Below are 21,177 nucleotides of genomic sequence, written 5' to 3' on the forward strand. Positions count from 1 at the left end.
CTCCCTCGTTCAATCAGTTTTCAAAAGAAAATTTGCTGAGTTTAGTGACAATGTTAATCGTTCTAATGAGACAGGTTACATGAAGACATGGAGGATAACCCCGTGAGATGTACAATGCTGACTAGGGAAGACACATCTTATTTGTCATACCGCAAATGAGCCCTGAAGGAAAGGTTAAAATCTCAGTAAATCATTAAAAAAATAGGTTCTGACGTCACAGATGACGCATCATGATTATAGTAACGGGAAAGTAATAACGGGCATTGCAAAAGTATCGTGAATTGTGGGAATTGCGAGGTTATATATTATATCGTATTGATTGGTCAAGATTACAGAAAGCTGATGCCCGTGGATGTGTCTTACCCAAGGGGCTGTATTGATGACGTCACGTATAGATGCCTTGAAGATATATATTAGTGAAGTTTTGATACATACAGCTTGTTTCACTCTGAGCCTATCATCATTTAAACATGGTCCCTTGGCAACCAGCGAATGCATGTCGTAATGCTTTAAAATGATCGTTTTTGATATATATCTTATATAACATTAAAATTGAGATGAAATTTGGACTAGAAAATAGAGATGACATGCTCAATGTGACCATATAGATATCTACTACAAACATTACCGATAGTAGCGATATAAATAATAGTGCCACTTTTATATAAAAAAAATAATTATTGGCTTTTACCTAGAAGTATACCAGCGTCACAAGGTAAATAGCTCCGATTTGTAATAATTATTGTACGGGGTTTTCCGTAGGATGAGTTAGAATCGAGGCCACATTGAATTGCTCAGACCAATAAAAAGATTGAAAGTCGTTGGTATTTTTTATATAATTCAGTAATTACCGTGTTACATTGTTTACACTTATGGACAGTAGATAACATTACAGGACTACGTGCAACGAACACTCTGAGTTGAATTACATTAGTAACCTTGCGGCAAACTAGTAAATCTTACATGAAACCACACTGGCTGAATTATTCATACTCTACATATAACCACTAACCTAAGGGGCGTGGTTATTATAATGAGGTTGCAGTCGAATTACATTTTCAGCATTTAACACGCCATAAATAGCGTCTAAGAACGTATGAATATACGCTGTTGATGCTGTGGTTGTGACTATGGTTAGAGAGAACAGTGAGATTATTTATAGTAAGCAATTTGAAAATTACGTTGATATAATATTTAATGGTAGTCTCACTAATTTACTCTGAGATATAAAAATAGTCTTTATTTTTGTTTGTATCATCATTCATGGTCTCACCCGTAAAGTAGAGATTGATGTTTGAGCGGAAATACAACTGTTATTAATAATTAACAAATGGAACAAACTGTATTTCATATCAATATCCTCAACTTCTATCAACAAGTAAATTAATTAATTAATTAAACTGAAGATACATGTCTGCGTACGTCTGTATACGCGTGTTAGATAGTAACAGCTCTCCAGGTTGAGCGGACCTACTTAGCTACCAGCAGTGTAAATGAGTAGTTTGAATGTGATATTATTCACCAAGTTCAACATACATATTATTAATTCATGTTATAACTACTAAAGACTACAGTTATTGTGTTGTGTCAAGATTTACCCGAATCTGGAGAAACTGTTAAAGATGTTGTTCCCTGCTGTTGATCTACAGTAAGAAGCAACAACATTACTTGTGTGTCGATTGGGACATTGCCTATTCGCTTGCTCTGTTTTCACCTCGTGATAAACAACCTGACGAGACAGCATTACTACACCTTGTACAGCGTGTACTAACTTATTGACCCAAACGCCATGTTAATATTGAATGGGAATGTTCTAGATTGACCAGGTTCTGACTTTTGAAATTCTGGTTGAACACGACCATGGTAAACAACAGCCTGCCATTATGCGTATTGTTATGGTTACACCACATCCGGCAATGTCATACATCGAAGTTGTCATCAGCACATTGAAACTGAGACTTCAGTTGAATCAATGATGCTGATGGGAGGAGGACAATGGCTAAAACAGCCAAATGACATGCTTTTGGCTCTTATCTGCTTTCAATATATATATATATATATATATATATATATAGAAAGAAGTAATTGGATGGACATTCGTACATCTACTTCGTACCACCACAACTACTCAATGTGTTTTCCAGAGAAGTACTTGGGGGCCGTACAAATATTAATAATTTAAACAAGCCAAGTATTGACAATTTTATTCAAGCAATTGTCAATTTAGGTGATAAACAAACACAGTCTGATCATAAACACTGGTCACATCTTTCACAAGATTTACCAGCATCTGATAAGCTAAGTCCGATGCCATCCAATCCAGAATGATTATGTCGACTCAAAACAACGGCTTCCTACAAGCTATGCACAATCGTATATGGATCGTCGCAACTCCTTGTACCCAATTCTCCATGTGACTATGAGACTTTTTGTAGCTTAGAAGTGTGGATCTGCCTGCCTGATTTCATTTCAAGAATGGTCTGATGTGAAAATTCAGTCTTGCTTGCTTACATTTGGGTGTAAAGATCAATCAGAAAATAAACTCCTGTTCATCAGGGCTTTGACCTTTTTCGATGGGAACATGAAAGCTACCTTAAAATTGGCTCTGACTAAATTAAATACGCACTTGCGAAGCACAACAATAACAGAGACACTGTGGTCGGAAAGATTGTAAAGAACGTAAGTAAATAAAGGTACAACAATCAATTGTTACAGAGTCCTTATTAATCTGATATCTACATTTATCAATAGACCTATATCCTCTGAACCATTATGTTCAACTTGACTCCTTCAAAATAGTTTGATGTACTTTCAATTTGATGTACTTTCCGTCGTACCGTGTATCAACCATGATAATTCAATGTCATGCCCAAACTTTATGATTGGCTCTTCAAAAAATAATCAGAGCCCAGTGTTTTGTTACCTAATGATGAAATTAGACAGGTCAGTAGCACTCTCCCATTTTGTTGAAGATATGCACCACACACAACTGTCACAACACATTGTGAGAACATCTGCATAGTTGAAATGTTTACTTCTATAATGGGTCTGATGCAACATGCCATATACTTGTGACTCTTGCTTGACAATGTTTTTTTTTCAGAGAACAATGCCCACATGAGGATTACCAGGACTTACCCCTCTCAATTTAGCTGGCGAATACTGGAAAGCCTCGTGTTGAACCAATTTAGATTACCTGGTGATCACAATGATCGTTTTTTCTACATTAGCAATTTTAACAAATGCAATGAATGTGGGATGGGAACATACATGGTGGATCTTCAAACACAAAGACCCTGTAACAATAAATATATTTCGGGGGAAATCGATTCGAAGAAAATTCTCGTCATTTGCGTGCAGTGTGAGATCATACTCAAGTGCACGTGCGTCAGGGCAATACACAACATCATTACAGACGAAACTATCTTGGACTCAGAAGAGGTGCGATGGCACCGAATGCCAGATCTCAACATGTGTTGACAGGGTGCTGTTCAATCTCTGTCCCAAACTGAACAACGTTCTGCTGAGCACTAAATGGTGTACATGACATGCCACCAACAGCACAAGCTTTGGATAAGCTGGAATTGCTGAAGGCAAGGTCTTTCAAAGGCTATCATGCTCCCAAGATTAGTTACCCCATCTTGTTTTTTGTCATGAATATATGTCACTACCTGAATTGTCAACAAAGACTATCTTGCTACTTGCTTTTTCCTCAGGCAGGAGATGCAGGTCGTTGGAAGCGTTATCATCAACAGACAAACTTTACCATAATCCAAGCAAATGCAATAACCTGGTGAACCATTCACTCAAATGTAACTCCCAGGAATGTTACTGGTCTCTGGCACTATTTATTTGAAAATAAACCCAGTCTTGTTTATTACACTATATCTGACGTTACATGTCCATGTAAGTATTTAGTGGCAATTAATATACAGTAAGATTTGTGCATTGCGGTCGCAGTGTCAACTAGTATTTACGATGTAAATGTGTAGTTTAACGGTCGTACTGACACTTTTTTGGATTATTTGCCGAGTTGACAGGCTCAACTTAGCTACCACTACTTGGCAGTGTAAATGGGTAGCCTAACTGTCGTATTATTTACCACGTTGAGAGGTTCTACATAGCTACCAGTATTTTTCAGTGTAACTAGTTAGCCTAACTGTCGTATTATTCGTCACGTTGAGAGGCTCAACTTAGCTACCACTACTTTACAATGAAATGGTTAGCCTAACTGTCGTATTATTCGCCACATTGAGAGGCTCAACTTAGATACCACTACTTTACAGTGTAAATGGTTAGCCTAACTGTCGTATTATTCGCCACGTTGAGAGGTTCTACCAATAACATGTACTGTTTCGGAGTTGGTTCAACGCTTTCTTATCATAAATACATCGTGTGATGTTGCCGAATTAATCAAATTTAACAATCTCGCTAATACCGTGGCTCGTGAAATTATGTAATATTAATAGTATAGCCCGTAAATTAGTTTTTTTCCAATTTGTATATTAATGTTCGGTTCTAACATAAGGTCGTTGCATAGTATATTCTAATAAGATTGGAATGTTTGTTTTGAGCATAAATTGATGCGGAACTTCCAAACCAACGCATACCCACAGTCATTATTTTGTGTGGCGATCATGACCCCGGAATTGACATAAAATAGTTGCCAATTTTTGGTGTGTGTGGGTTTTTTTCAAAAACCGTCGTTATTCACATATGCATATTTACCCTCACGTATACCTAAATGAGACAATGGTGTCATTAGTACGGTACCACGTGCCTGCAACCACGAAATACAAGCTTGTCGTATTTATTCGGAAAACTTCGGTAGCAGCAAGTGACAGGGTTAGCGTAGGGTAACAACACTTACTGATATTAGAATGATTTGCGAAGTGACACAAGGTACGCATAACGACTCTGGTTTCAAAATGAGAAATCTAGATAACGACTGACTTGAAAGGATGTGTTTTTTTTAAATGACCATTGTAAGAATTTTAATATGGCTGCAATCAATAGGAACTACTGTGATGAAAGCAGTCGCTTATTACCTAACAAAATAAGCGAAGTCATAATTGTCAGCACTGATATTCCATTTAAACACGTTCTATCTAAATCACTTTTGAGTCGTGGTACAATCACAGTGAATGAAATTTCTGGTCCAAGATTACTTTTGGAATCGTACTTGTTTGACTCTTATTGCGTTAGTTATTTTCATCACACGCGCCTTGTTATTTTTACCGTGTTCTAAAGACGTTCAGATTTAATTTTTTCCCACAAAGTGAACGTGCTGTGAATAAAGAGCTGCGTGACGTGTAGTAATATACCCCCGATACACAATAATAACGAAAGCTGTGGTTGCGATTTGTTCGGAGAAAATGAGTTCGTTATTATTTAGTTAATATATATATATATGTTTCTTCTGTACATGCTAAATTTCTCTTCACTTCCGTTCAGCTATACAGTATGAATCTAAAGTCATTTCGTCTATTACACCAGTGGTACGTTGTACACACGAACATATTACGTTACTTCTCTGCTAAGCTGGATGTATGCTGAACAAATTGCAACTCAGTCTTTGCGTATGAATTTCACGAACGGGGACGATGAAAGCACATGTGACCAGTATGTAAATAGGTTTGGTGGCCCATGGGTATCCGAGAACTCGTTTATCGATCATGGGTTGAAAATAACGTGAATCATGTCAATTAAATAAACGTAAAATAAGCACTCCTTATTTTTCTTTTGTACTGCAGTCTCTGATCGGGGCGTTAGGTGTATGGTATATCAATGCGATGTTAATCTCATTCACAATCGTATCAAATTATTAAAAATATTTTTAAAACAAATGCTAAATATATGAAGCATAGTGGCTTATTCTAATGTATAACATCCGTGGTAATGTCATGTTAAAGACTTCCGAGTTTAAGGTTATGCCGTTGTATCTGTACAGTAGCTAGGAAATACACATGCAGTCTTTTATAGCGGTGTATCCAGGATTTATAAACAGAACGCTAGATAAAATCTCTTGTTTGGCCCACAAAATCCAATAATGTGTACATTAGAGATTTGCTTGTGTCTATAACAGTTAATTGGAAAGACAAACTTCAGAGATGTGTGCGTTTTGAACAACGTAATCTGATACCAGCTTCCCTGGGTTTAAGATGTTTGTGACTACGCTGGTATAGCTTGCTTTGAAATCATATGAAGTATGTCATTCAATTTAACAATATTCACAGATCAGGGATTTTCTATTAGTGACCAGCGAATAGTCAGGTCTCGAATTTCTATTTGAAGAGCGAGTTAGAATTGTTAATTCTACTTGTTACCCAAAGGAGGTGGTACATTAATGAAATCACGTAAGCGCGTTGTAATATGTAATTACAGAATACTATAACCCACACAAGCTGTGACGTCATGACGATATACTATTCGCTGAATATTAGTTTTACTGTTTTTCTGTGATTTTTTTTATGATGACAATATTACGACGTGGAATAAATACAGAATTGTTAGATGTTGACGTCAGACAAAGCCTAGAGTAAATTTTCGTTTATTTTAGTCATTTAGTTATTTTAGTATTTTGTTTTCACCTCTGATTGTGCTTCATTCTCTCTCCGTCCTCGTGTCCACATTTTCAAATTTTACGTTCAAGTAGATCTGGGGATCAGTGGAGGGAGTGACGATAGAGAATGGAACACCGAGTGGATGAGCAAAAACAAGTCTCGCGAATCTCTCGCTGTCATTGTACAATCCCGTCCCTTCGAATATAGGTTAGTAGGAGCAAAAGTCCCAATTGCGGAGAAATTGCAGTTCATATCTCAGAATTGTTGGTGAATTTATTTTATTTTCGTATGCCAGAATAGTTCGTATAACTTCTTGAGTTTCTTTGCAAAATTATGTAAAAAAAATATGTTTAACGGAAACGAATGCGAATATGCTTCAGTGGCGGCGGCACCGCGAAAAAAAATATGCGAGTCATTGCGCCTATGGGGCGCAAGGAATACTGAGCAGATCCCCCCCCCCCCATGCAAAGTTTCATGCCACCGCTTCTGTACTTGCCTGAGTATCCTTGAAGCAAAGCTACGTCACAAAACGTTCTACGTTGTTGCATGTAGAGATGACCTGTCCAGGAGAGTCCCAATTGTTAGCTCAAAGTACAGTTTTCGCAAATTTTTCGACCGTTGTTTTTTTAACCAGTTGTTTGCAGTGCGGTGAAACTGTCAGAATGGTCGCCCGAGAATAAACTCCACTCATTTGCATATTCAAATTTATTCAAATTACGTGTTACTGTCAGTTAACACAGTTATGTTCAAGTTACCTGATTATTTAATAAAATTAATAACACGTTTCTATGCCCTAAATCTGAATGCAATGTTTTGTAAATTAGTTTAAAATGTGGATTATTTTCGCTAGAATAATACAGTCTTCTCAAATTTGTCAGGGCATTACAAACTGGCTATGGGTCTCTGTGTTATGACGTTTATGCGCGGAAAATCGAATCCGTTCCAACCTGTGGTAGCGGTACTATTATGTAAAGCGTAATGGGAAAGAGAATAGCCGTCGTGGACTATTTGAAGTCGACGCGAGAACGTTTCACGTGACTACTTTCACGCGAGAACGTTTCACGCGAGAACGTTTCACGCAAGTACGTTTCACGCGAGAACGTTTCACGCGAGTACGTTTTGAGCGAGAATGCGTCTGTTGTGCGGGCACTAGATTAAGCGAAAGTATTAAAACACCCATTTTTTATTTGTAGAAAACGTTAATAAAAAAAAAACTTTCTTCATCCTGAAATTTGAAAAAAAAAATGTTTATTTTTTTTTTTCAGTTTTTTTTTTATATTCGAAAGGGTCATACTTCATTTTCCCCTCATTGAGCATATGTATTAGCTGCGTGATATAAACATGCGATTAATTATTTTAATCGCCCAGTACACAAACAATAATATAATTCTCAATGTTTTCTGAAAGTGTATCGAATAGGATATTTAAACATATCGGCAATGGTCCTCTTAAAGCGGACTAAAAACGCGTAATCCCTCGATTGCACACAAAACACAAAACTCATAACTTTACATTCAATCAAATACTTGTGACATAATTATATGGTTTTGATTGTAATTTATCGCCAATTTCAATCAAGGCATAATATGCAATAAATATACATGAAATAAAACCCAGACTGTAGATTGTTCTACAAATGAAGGCGCCAATGTTTTAAACCATTGTGGTGACCCTTGTCGTTTCAGACAAACAATGGGGGTGAATTCATAACATGAGAAAATGAAATCACGCGTCTTGACATTAATTCAAGCTATTACATTGGCTAAAATTGAAAAGCAAATCAAGCAATTCTCGTAAATTTAAAACGAAATGACTTTGTATTTGTCTACAAATTTAAATACTAATTTGATAACATAATTTTGGCCCGTGTATGGATTATCATACATAACTTTTAAATAAAGTGCAGTTAATTATCTTTCTTTCGTCAACTCTGATGCGTTCGTAATATTAGTTCTTATTCATTACTAAGCGAATATACATCCTTATTCTCGAGAAAGATGGTCAAGGAACAACCACAATTTTAATATTATGTTAGAATTTCCCACATTAGGCGTCGTAACTGTGAATATACCCACGACACAAATGTCCGCCGAGGTCTCATTGGGAGCGAGGATTACGCGAGACTTGTTCTTGTCCCTCAAGTAGTGTTCCATTGTCCGTCATCGTGTGTACTGTTCTTCTGCAATATGTAACTATGATACTTGAATCATTGGACGCAATGACGGACGAAAATGGATTAATATCTAAGGAAAAACAAGTCTCGTGGCCGCTCTAGATCTCAGCGAGATTTTTTCGGTCAGTGCACTTGCGTGCGACAGGACGGGACACACTATAACTCATAAGTATAAACTGAATAATAATTGTATGTAGTCTTAGATTGAATTAAAATGTTCCTTTGTAAATTATTTATTTTATTTATACGTTTATTTTGTGTTTTGTATATGTCTCAATTTATTGTTTTCTTGTATTTATGATTGTGTTGAGCACCGTTGAAAATGTAAATAAAAAAATAAATAAATTAAAAAAAATTAAAAAAAATAATAAATAAATAAATAAATAAATAAATAAATAAATAAATAAATAAATAAATAAATAAATAAATAAATAAATAAATAAATAAATAAATTATAGGAATTGGTTCTACGAGCAATTACCATGGTAATCAATAGTTTCACTCGTGTCACTCATTCCCTGTTTTGCAGTTTAATGTATTCCTCCCTGATTGAAAGATTCGATTAAACAGATCGTCTAAATAGGATTTCTAGTCAAACCTGCCATGAATACTTATCGTGGAGTGTTAGTGTAGGTTTATAGCAGTTTAGTTTACACCAGTACCCTGGCCTCTGGTATTTCGCAGTATAAATGGAAAATCATTGTTTTAAATCGCACACTAGAAACTTTAAGCTAATGTTGTTAAATCCTAGTAACCATGAATGGTACGATTGATGGAAATAATTAAATATATCTCGTTTTTTCGAATGTTTTAAACATGTACGCGGTGTTTCTACGTGTGTGTATGTGTATTGTTTTAATATACCTATATTTTCACTGTAAGTAGTATGAAGTAAAGCATATAAACACGCAAAGTATAAACTCTAAGCTGTATATTAACATTTCAAGTGCGTTCACAAATCAGGTAATTTGATCGCAAAACTCATTTGGACGTGTACGATTGGGGGCGTGCGTTGCATGCGTCAGTTATATAATCGAACAGTGAAGGAAGCATTGAGTTGTTTTTTTTAGGGCAAATACGTATAAACACCTATTTTGCACCTAGGCAGTATTCTACGCTTGTTCAATCTAGTAAATAATATGAATGTGTAGGGATAGGCAACGTACATTTCACATCGCTAGTTGCTAGATGATCTGCATTATGACCTTGAATTTGTCACATTTATCACATATTTATGCAAATTAAGCACGGTTTAGTTATTTTAGCGGATCGTTCTTGTCACTGACTGCTAAGAATAATATTTGCGATTGTGTCTGTAGTATAGGAAACTACAGCTGAAGTCATATTGACCGATAATCAGATTTGGTGTGACAATCTAGTTCAAACGCGAGTGTCACGTAATTTTAAAAATTCATTAATCAATGAAAACATTTTTGTTATTACTTTGAATTGTTCTTATTATTAAAGGTCATGGTCATTATTTCCTTCCGTTTGATCCAATCGATAGACTTGGAAAATCCCGGAGGCGAGGATTATACGTAATACAACACGTGATAGATACGTGTTGGCCTGATTGCTCCCTAAATGCACGGCATGTACTAATAATAATTATACCATGGCAACATATTAAATGATATTGAATATTTGGTAGTAAATGCAATGGGATTAATCAATTTTCTCATCGTATTAACACAAACTTGCTACATCCCTGATTTCAGGGATAAGAAAGAAAAAACATCCGATGAATCCTTTGGAGATATGACCACCACATGTTTGGGTAACGTCAATGTGTACGCTAGTATCGTGTCTGTGCAACGGTAACAGGCCTCCGCAGTATTGCTTTACCGAATCAATTGCAACTCAACCATACTTAAATCAACCTGCGGACGAACACAGTGTTGCAGCTAAAACAACTGAATGACACGATAACATACGCTCACTGGTAAATATGGATACGAATAAACCAGAAAAATTGTCTAAATATAAAAGTGTCAGTCCTTTTTTACATCAAAGGTTCACGGTTATTGGTCACCCCCGTCAAACCACACAGCTAGTATAGCTGAGAACGATTCGGGTTAACATGTTAGAGTAATGCGTTAGCTTTGTGTGTGTGATTCTCTTCAATATGCGCGCGAAGTCTGTTCTTGTTCATGTGATTAACGGTAACCATGGCATTTGTTTCTTCGTGAGGTACGGTTATAATGGGGATGCATCGTTGATTTCCGCGTCATGAGCAGAAATCAGCTGCCGCTAGTTTGATCCCATATTCATGCGATATTAAATACAAACTAAACATAGGGAACAATCATATCACTAACAGCAAGCGACATGATGGCGTGCCACATCATGTCACACGTACCAGCTGTTTCAGATTTCTCCTTTTTTCATATCTCGAATAGAGCCGGTAGCTCTCCTACTCACCATTGTCGCTTCTTTAACCGAATCCAGACTAATTATGTACATGTTGCATGTGACTTCGGTCGCTGAACCTAAGAAGAGAAGAAAACGAGAATAAAATGATAAACATATCAAGGTCATAGCACGCACCTATCAACCTTAATTTTAAACATTCCATTGTATTATTTCGTTTTTTTACGCTGATTCATTGATCCGAACTAATATCAATATTGCTTTATTATATTTATTGATATTAGCTGGTATATGTAACGGCTGCCCATGCATCAATTGATAAACAATGTTTAAATGATTGTGAGAGAAGAGCGAATACCCGCAGCATATCATGTGTGGAAAGCAACTGGGCGGCCGATTAGTTATTGGTACATTTCGCATTGATGTTGGTTTTAACGCATATTATTCAGTTACAGCTTGCCTGTTTTGATTCGACACTGACATTGTTTTCAGATTATACACACGATGTGACTGGGGCGGCTTTTGTTAACCTTAGTACAAGTCGCCCGATTCAATTGAATGTCAAAGTCAAAGACAAATCACCTCTCGAATAACATTAAATCCTTTGATCGAGCTGCGTTATTAGCGTTCAAATCGGGAAAGAAACACTGATAATTAGGATGCTATTCGGAGTACACACGCACCGAGGTTAAGGGTGCATATGCCGTGAATCGTGCAACACGCGTCTTCCTGTGCTTAATCGCACTGTTATTGATTTATGCTACATGCTCCACTAGTATGGCCGCGCAGTAATCTCTGAAAGCCACAAATCTTAGTTCGCTAATAGAATAAAGTCTCCACGATACTGTCTGTCTTAGATTGAAATGAGACACATCAATGAACAGGTGATGACCCACGTTGCTATGTACACTAGCACCACAGTCACACTGCCACAATTTGCTTTGTAATTACAATACGCAGTCAATTTTATTTTGCGTGTTTCTGTTTAAAGTCGGTGTGTATGTGTGTGTGTGTATAGATGACGATGGACGGCAATTTATGCGCGAACTGCACGCAGCCTGAACACACGCAGCAACATGAAAACATTTTAGCTAATTGATGTGAACGATAAGAAATCCAAAAGAAAGGAAAAGGCTGCGCGTCGCTCAGCGTTAGAATCGAACGTATATTTTCAGATAGTGAAAACCACACAGATAAGAAATACGTCGCGTCTGAATATAAATTATTTAACGTTTTCGACTTTCAGAAATGTATTTATATCTTCTCAAATATGTATAATTTTTTTTTCATTCTATGCCCACTGTTGCATCATGTGTCAGACAATCTAATAATACGATAAAGGTTGTGTTTTTTTTTGTTCAAATGAGAGAGCAATTTCAATGAGCCATATACTATATTATTATAAGTTTAGTAATCGAACTTGCACTTTTGATATTCAATGAATGTATCACAAGGAGTAATCACTTTGTAGTTATAATCTTTAATTTAGAGGCAGTAATCGCTCTGTACGTGTATATCCGAAAGCTCATAATTCAATATATATTTCTTCACACTGCGCTGTGTTCAATTTAAATAACACTTTTTTCCCTTTTTTTTGTTGTATAAATCAGTATCAGAATGTTCGACCGACTCAGTGGAGCGAGGTTAGAATTTAATTAATTAATTTAAATGTGGATAATTGTTTGTTCTATTGTAACCAATTTGTTCAGTATTACGAAACGATGAATAATTAATACGTTCAATGTTGCATGCCCCGTTGACGTATTCAGTAATACTAAGGTCGCCTCAATGCTCCCTGTTGTTGTATGAATTAATCATATTAACATTCGGATCGGATTTCACGTGTGTCGTTATTTCTACTAATCTTTTCGTAGCAAGCTTCAAGAAATGCGGGTCTCGGTGTACTGTGCACCGATTGGCAACGTGATATCCTTCGTTCTTGTTTCGCATGTCCCATTCAGATTCAATAGTTATACCAAGTCAATTTAAATTTAATTACGGCGTGACTCAAGCACAATAAGTAAAGCACGTATTAATCACTTGTTGGCCATCGTGATAATAATCAGGTTTTGTCGATTAAAGCGTTATGGCACAGCACGAAAACACGGCACAGTGATGGCCATTAATATTACTTGCAGTGTACACGAGTCTTAAACACAGGTGGCCACGCATAAAGGCGATGGGAAATGAGGTCAAATGCCACTTGACATGATATGGTTGATAAATACGTCTATGGGAATATGTCTACGGGATACAGTGCAGAATCAGTGCGACAGCAAGAGAAATTTATCCCACTTTTTTTGTACTTCAATATTGAACGCATTATGTCATTTATTATTTAAGTTCAAATATCACGTGACTTTATACACTGCCGTCGGGGACCAGAATGCCCCGCGAAAACACGCAACTCTCTCTCTCTTGAAATAGAGAGAGAGAGTGGAGTACAAATTATTGGATGATGAAACTCTAGCTGAATTATCCTCGATCTACCGCAGATGAATTAAGTGAATTATCTGTATTATTGATCTACTAAGTTAATTCAACAACTGGTCACACTATTGATTCAATGCTGATTAATTCGGTGAATCGAGCGTATCCATGAACTGCCGTGAAATGATTCAATCAATAAATCGGCCATATTATTTATTCACCTTAAGTGAATTCGATAAATCGGTCATTTCCTTTAACTACCTTGGACTTGAATTTTAACCCTCTCCCTTTAAAGGGAAGACTTAATGTTTCACAGTAAAAGTCTGTCCAGATAATTACAGACAAACAAGCAATCATACATGTACAAATTAAAATATATAACACTGTCAAACTCACAGTAGGTGCATTGCCACTGTGAGACGATGTTAAACCATGGATAAGATTTCAGATGTCGTTTTCATTCAGGGATAAAATTAGCTACGATTTCAAGATTATATAATGATCATAGTTCCAGTTTATTGGTGATATCTCACATTTATTGTTCTATTTTAGTGTGTTATCATTTCATGTCTGACAGGGAATGTCGCTATGGAAACAGATGCCTATGCTAACATTCAGATCTACGCTAAAACATGTATGAATGGAATTCAATTGGAATTGTCGAGAAACCACTGAAAGAGTCTTTATGCTAATATTCCAACCAACCAACATGGGTGGAATCATACAAACACATTAGGATTGAAACTTCTACGGACGGGTGATATACTAAAAAGATGAACATGGAAATAATTTGAAACTCCAATATTGTCACCTCGTAATCCCCTTTCAGATTATTCAATTATTTTGATATCTATCAATCAGAACTGGTTGCAACTTTTTGATTTTTTTTTTTCTGGGAACTTTTATTGTACTGGAATTATTATTTTTGCGACAGTATTTATCAAATACGATACAAACACTGCTTCCCCCGCGTGGTTGTACACTTCCACATGTAGACATACTATTCGATTACAGAATGTTGCTTCTGTTACACTTGGTTATCAATAAGATTGAATAGAGTTGTTTAGACGAGTGTAAGATACACCTTTTAGTGTTGTGTATATCCATTCTAAACTTAGGGTTTTTCCATTAATGTCTGACAGAGCATCACCAAAAGGTTTTTTTTTGCGGGGGATCAAACGATAGCTAACATTTGAAATCATTTCAAAGAAAACCATAAATTAAATATAATGTCAAGCATAAATTAAACCACACGTGTTTTAAATATGTTTAAACGGCTTTTTAATTTACGAAATAACATCAAATTAGACACAGTGCAACTCGAAACCAGACAGGGCGCCCAGACAGGAACCCTGCACACGTTATGTTATGTCCAAGTTAAAGGGCGGTGGTCGTCGCGCAGCGCGTATTCAAATTTCATGTAAATAAACAATGTATTTTACACGCGTTGTATACGTCGCTAAGAGTCCCATATCGAACAGGACGCGGCACGACGACTGCCGCCATTCAAGTTAATCATTAACCAGTATTAAGCTATTCCTTGGTGGGCTAGGTTTGAATGAGAGAGGAAGGGATATGGAGAAACCCCATGCAAAATTTAATCTAGGGGAAAAATTAAATACTAGGAATTACGTTAGAGAGAACACAAATGCAACTTAATGTTGAAACATATATTGTCCACAAACATGAGCAACATACCCACCACAATCAAATGGTTTTGTTACTAATGAAATGGAAGAAACGCCAAGTTTTAGCTCTCGTTTTTTGTCAGGTCTTGTCATTTCATGACTTGTAATACCATGGTGATGTCCAGACTTTTTATTTAAGCCCCAATACTAAATTCGCATTATATGACAATGTTTTCATGCAAGTGTATGTAATTGAATTCTGGGAAAATTTTTGCATTTCGTAACTCCCATTACGTTGACTTGTCCTTTATCTAAACCAAGTGTCGATTACGTATAATTATCTCTTATCTAAATAGTCATTCGTGCGCATGCGCTGTTGACAGGTTACTGTACGTATATACGGCGCCGCTGTAGTTCCTCTATAGTGAAAGAAGCTAGGAGAAACACCCACATCGGCTCCTTAAATGAAATGTTCGTACACATGTTATCGTAATCCAAAATTATCAGCAAAAACAGTTGTGTTAAAGGCCTGAACAGATGTCATGCACCAATTGTGAAGTAACCCGGTATTGATGTGCGTCATACTCACGATTGTCAAGGTAATACTCGCGAAATGGCATTGTGGCAACGCGAGATTTCAAAGATTGATGGCACCACATTCAAGGATGGTGCGTGCTGGGTGAATATGGTAATCAAATTTACATAACTCATCTAGAAGATTAAAGAATGCTTGTCAAAATTCGTCAATATTCTCCCGCTGGGAACTACAGTGCTGCACCATGTATAGATCGCTGTCAATTTATTTGTAATAGCTTACTGAACATGCACAAATATTTGGACGGCCGTAATCTTTCGCTCACAGTGCTTATAAGGTGGCATGTGAGCCAAGATTGCAAGAATTTCGAAATGTACTTTCGTACATTGACCCGGGTAAGGACAATTACTCTTCAATTATGTTGTGCCTAGGCAAATCAACACAACACTATTGTCAAGTTAGAGCGCTAAAATGTTCGTGTCTATTAAGAGCACGGCTATTCTGCTACCCAGTCGAATTCTACTGTTTAGCTGGAGCACTGCAATTCACGTGTCAAGTAGAAATCGTGCAATTATACTGTTGATTCGAATCATTGAAATTCTGTTGTCTAGCCGGGACACTAAATTCACGTGTCAAGTAGAAGCACTGCAATTCTGCTGTCCATTCAAATCATTACAATTTCATTGTCTGGTCGGGTACTGCAATTATCATGTCAAGTAGAAACCGTGCAATTCTGCAGTCCATCAAATCATTGCAGTTTTATTGTTAAGCCGAGGGACTGCATTTATTGTGTCAAGTAGGAGCACTGTAATTCACTGTAAGGTAACAAAAATCTGAAAGAATCATAATTTCATTTTTTAATCATTTAATAAGGAATCAGATGCGTTATTCCAAACGTCCTACAACTCATAACCCCTTTAATATAAACTTGACCTTTGTGACGACCTTTGTATGTTTTCGAACCTCAAATGAGATGTCTTACAGGGACATAAAATGTTTACAAAACCAAACTTATATCGGCTTTATATTCGTTTGTTTAGTGCCATAGATGATGAATTAGAAACCATGACAACGAGTCATGGATTTAAAATCGCTGTCTAGATCATTGAATTTGAGCATTGCATTTGTTTTTATCACCAGAAATCGGCCATTCTGAGCGTAAAATTGTATTTCATACATGTACTACTAGTATTTTGGCGCGTACCATTATTGTTAAAAAAATCAATAACGGCAATGTTCAAAACATAAAACGAAATCGTGTCCCCTCAAAGATTTCGAAATGCAAATTATTTCTCGATATGGGGAACTACTTAGCGGATAGTTAGAAACCTTTGTAGAATAGAAAACCTGGTAGAACTCAATATCGGACATTCAGCTGTCTGGTCAGCACAGGCTTGATATCAATCCATGCACCTGGCGCCACATACGGGGGTACCCGCGCGCTAAGCACTAGTTTACTATAATCTAAGAGAGCGTTAATAAAAAAAGGACACTGTTCAGGATAAACAGCATAACGCTATTTATTTTAAGGTCAATTATTATTGGAAGGCAGTATCTTCAATATGATGAGAATATTAAAGTGGATATTCACAAATATCAACCGAAACATCACCTACGTGAAACTTATATTGGATATGAATGTGAATTCTCGAACAATCAAGTCTTTGCTTTGTCGTCCATAGCTTGAACATAGCTTTATTCTGTTGTCAAAATATTCGAAACAATAACAGAACGATTCAGCATTGCATGAGCCCATTAATGGCTTAAATATTATAACACCCGTTTGCTGTCAATGCATTTGGAGCAGTTTTGAAAATGAGATTATTTATTTTTCTCAACAAACAATACATACGATACGTGCAACATACTTGGCTGTATTTGTGCTGACAATTTATCTTTTGTTGAAAAGAATGCATAGCAATGTAAATGTTATATGAATGTGCCTACACGATGAAATCCACAAATTAATTTGTCTTCTCTTAATTAACTCTTATCAAAGAGCTCGCCGCGCCATTATAATTGCAAAATGTAATTGAAACAATATGCAAATCAAGAAGAAATGCTCAGACTGCTTTCTTGGCATTCCAAATATTGCCTGTAATCAGTGAACGTTTAGCCAGTTTAATTGTAATATACCAATACATTTTATTTTTAAAATAGTATTGTTATAAAGGCCATATTGTAAATGTTTCAGTAGTCTGCACACATCTGTTTAAATTAGGTAAAACATTATTATTTTTATTTCATATTGTACATGCTTCAGTAATTACCAATATTTTATTAAAAAAACTATAAAACAAAAAAACACACAGTATTATTGTCATGCTATTCCCTGTGTGCATGCATACATTCGATGATTTATTTTAATAATGTAAGAATATATGTGAAATAGTACATGCCCATCTGGTATTGACGGCGTAATTTTTATTGACCGTTACGGTAGTAAACAATCACGTTCCAATGAAAACAACTGCAGTGAATAACCCAGTATATACTGCTTTGTTTTCTTTTTATAAAAACGCGTTGATCCGTGTAACATGTGTACAAACTGAAAAGCGGGCCGCCATCCATGTAATATATCACTAACTTCCGGTTTTATCTCTGTCTAATCACCATTGCTATATCTTATAGTATCGGTTGATAACGCTATAATAATGCTAAAGATCGTGTTTAATTTACGAGGTTCGTATTCTATTATTGGCGAGAATGTAATTGAATTGTTTGTGTTGAATTCCATTATCATGCGCGTACTATGATTCGAGAGAAAAACCAGGTTTGAATACTAGTATATAGCATTCTGTTTCCGTTTAATTACATTCTAACAGGTGTCACATACTGTGTGTCTGTTTCATGTATGTTAAAAAAGGACTTCGGTCGGTCTGTTTTTTTTTTGTTTTGTTTTTTTTTAAATGTCTAACAAAATTTGCTTTGACGATGCGCGTGTGTAGCCTCTATACAATTGAAGCGACTGATGGGTACACATTGACGTACATTGAAAACAACGTCTGTTTACCTATGATGTAATTACCGCGAGTGTATTCTGACAAGGTTTGTTATATTGAATTGCTACACTACCCGCAAAATTAGCAGTATTCCATCGTGTTTAGACTGTAGGACAGTAGACTAGACTGTCATCGTGTTATTTGCTTCAAAGCGGTACAGTCGTCCCGCGGCGCAAGTTCGGGTAAACAAACAATACGTTTTACACGGGTCTTATACGTCGTATGGAACATCTACATCGAACACGACGCGATGTGAAGACTACGGCGCTTTAGAGCCTGACACTACTCAGTATACCTATGTATAAAATCTATATACCCCTAACTATAATATGTAAATGTTAAATGTAAGTAATATTAGAGTGAAACCGCCATTTTCAAATGTTTGCTAAAATTATACAAGACATTGAAGCGGCGTGTCTGGCATTGTATTATCTGCGCCGCCCTACTAACAGACTGGAGTGTGAGCGACACCATCACAGACAGTATTAATCCATTAGTTTAATTATCCCAAACACCGTTATAATTTCAATTTACAGAATTTGATATAGGCGAAAAGCAATTACTGTACATAATTAATGTGAACATAAAACATCATGAACAGACTAATTAATTTGAATGAATTGACTGATCGGTGTATTGTATTGTGCAGTCGATACGTCAAGAATGACCAAACTTATTTTATAACAACAAATTAGTTTAAACATTGTATTACTTGGCTTCACAATATATTGAATATATATTGCATTGATATTTCTACTTCGATTTGATCATATTTATGCCACGGCATGCCAAGCTCAGCTTATATTTAATTAGAAAATTGTCGGCAATTCAAAGGCTACGCTAATTACAACTCTTGTCAATTTATAAGTCCTAATGCAATGCATTGTGGACAATTGTTTTACGGAGGTCTTACCAAGCGGCAAAATTACGTTTTTCTGAAACTAGTCAGAATAACGTTACCGTAGACGATTCCATTTATGCTACAAGCGGTGGGTGTAGGTAACCCCACGAGCATTCTTATTACTGTGTGTCTGGTACATACATATGTTACACTATTTCTAAGCTGATTTTAATGTATTAATTTTTGTTCAAATCACTTTTGTATTCTTACAAGCTCAACGTATTTTGCATACGACCGCTATGTTATGTGTGTCGATGGTTTATTCATGTCATATCCGGCATTAAATCCGTTGCTCATGTCGATTTTGATGTTAAAGTGTTCTTCCTTCCTGTCGCCCTTTTCTGTGGTTGATATATTGTTTTTGTTTCTTGTTTGTTATAACATCTTAGGCACACATACCATATAATGGTCAATTTTCAGTTTTGTTATGAACAACATTGAAGAAAAATATAATACTGTTGCATATTGTGATATTTATCATCCAGCATATGGCATGTAGATGGCCCAATAACGAGCTCTGCGAAAACACGTGACATAATTATGGTATACACGCCATTCAATTTCTAAACGCTGACCGGAATTACCAGATTACCCCAACATTTCTCAATATGTACCTGATGTAATTACAAATGCACAACACAGTGTGAAATTGACAAGTGCCACGCAATGTGTGATATAATAAACGCTTTGTATACACGTGTCATAATCAGTCTATTTACTGCAGTTCTTGCAAACCGCGGGGGACTTCATTTCTCCGACAAATATCTTACTTCTTATTCTGCTTGAAAGCTTTCAAGGCAATTTCCTGACTCGACTGATGGTAAGTGAATTGACCAAACTTCAGTTAAGGTCCTTTCCGCGCTTCGACGCACCATTAACTCCGAATCCGCATCTCTCTGTGTGGTTATCATCAATACACAGGAAGCCAGCGATAACATTAAAAAAAAATCTGACTGGCTATTTGACGCCACTTGGCTGTGATTTAAAACTAGCCATAAAAAATATGTAATTTACAGCAGGATTAAATTCATGAACTTTGCAGTACTTGACGCGGTAAATTAATCGTCGAGCATACCTCGTTTTACGGCACGCCGGTAAAACCATGCACCTAAACTTGAAGATGTGTTCGGGCACATCAAAGCCACAGATTAATTCATCAAAAATAACCGCGTTATGAATATAATTATGTGGTTTATTTCGAGTTACCGCTGTCTTTATTGCTTTAATATACAGAAAACTACCAAGCATTTTTAGACGCATTAGGTCGAGAAGCCTTCGTGAAATATTGTTGTATTTGTAAAGAAGCGTGACACATATATGTCTGTTCTGTTAAATGTCACCAAAGTTATTGGTCCATTGGATCCACGATCGCACCACAGCTCAGTGGTTCTATAATGGTTTAATTGCCTTACCGTTAGTGTGTGGTCGAATCCGTTTGTCGTACAGAGACATCAATGTGTTGAGGACCTGGGATGTTCGATCTAACGGTGTGTCAGACATTATCTGCCCAGTTATGTAAATATTTCCGATAATCGCCCTGAAACAGACAAACAGATCACTTGCTAATGTACCATT

At 36.4% G+C, this 21,177-nt stretch overlaps 1 protein-coding gene across 1 annotated transcript in view; it reads right to left on the bottom strand.

Annotated features, from left to right (window-relative positions):
• Positions 1–21,177, bottom strand: part of LOC102808784 (glycine receptor subunit alpha-2-like) — a 38,004-nt gene that overhangs the window by 15,129 nt on the left and 1,698 nt on the right. The window contains exons 2-3 of the mRNA XM_078007621.2: positions 21,015–21,139; positions 11,158–11,225 (exon numbers count right to left, since the gene is read on the bottom strand). Of these exons, the coding sequence (XP_077863747.1) occupies positions 11,158–11,225; positions 21,015–21,139 (193 nt within the window). The remainder of the gene's footprint in view (positions 1–11,157; positions 11,226–21,014; positions 21,140–21,177) is intronic.

The sequence above is a fragment of the Saccoglossus kowalevskii genome, chromosome 6 (genome assembly GCF_978046115.1).
Source record: "Saccoglossus kowalevskii chromosome 6, keSacKowa6.1, whole genome shotgun sequence".
Classification (NCBI taxonomy): Eukaryota; Metazoa; Hemichordata; class Enteropneusta; family Harrimaniidae; genus Saccoglossus; species Saccoglossus kowalevskii.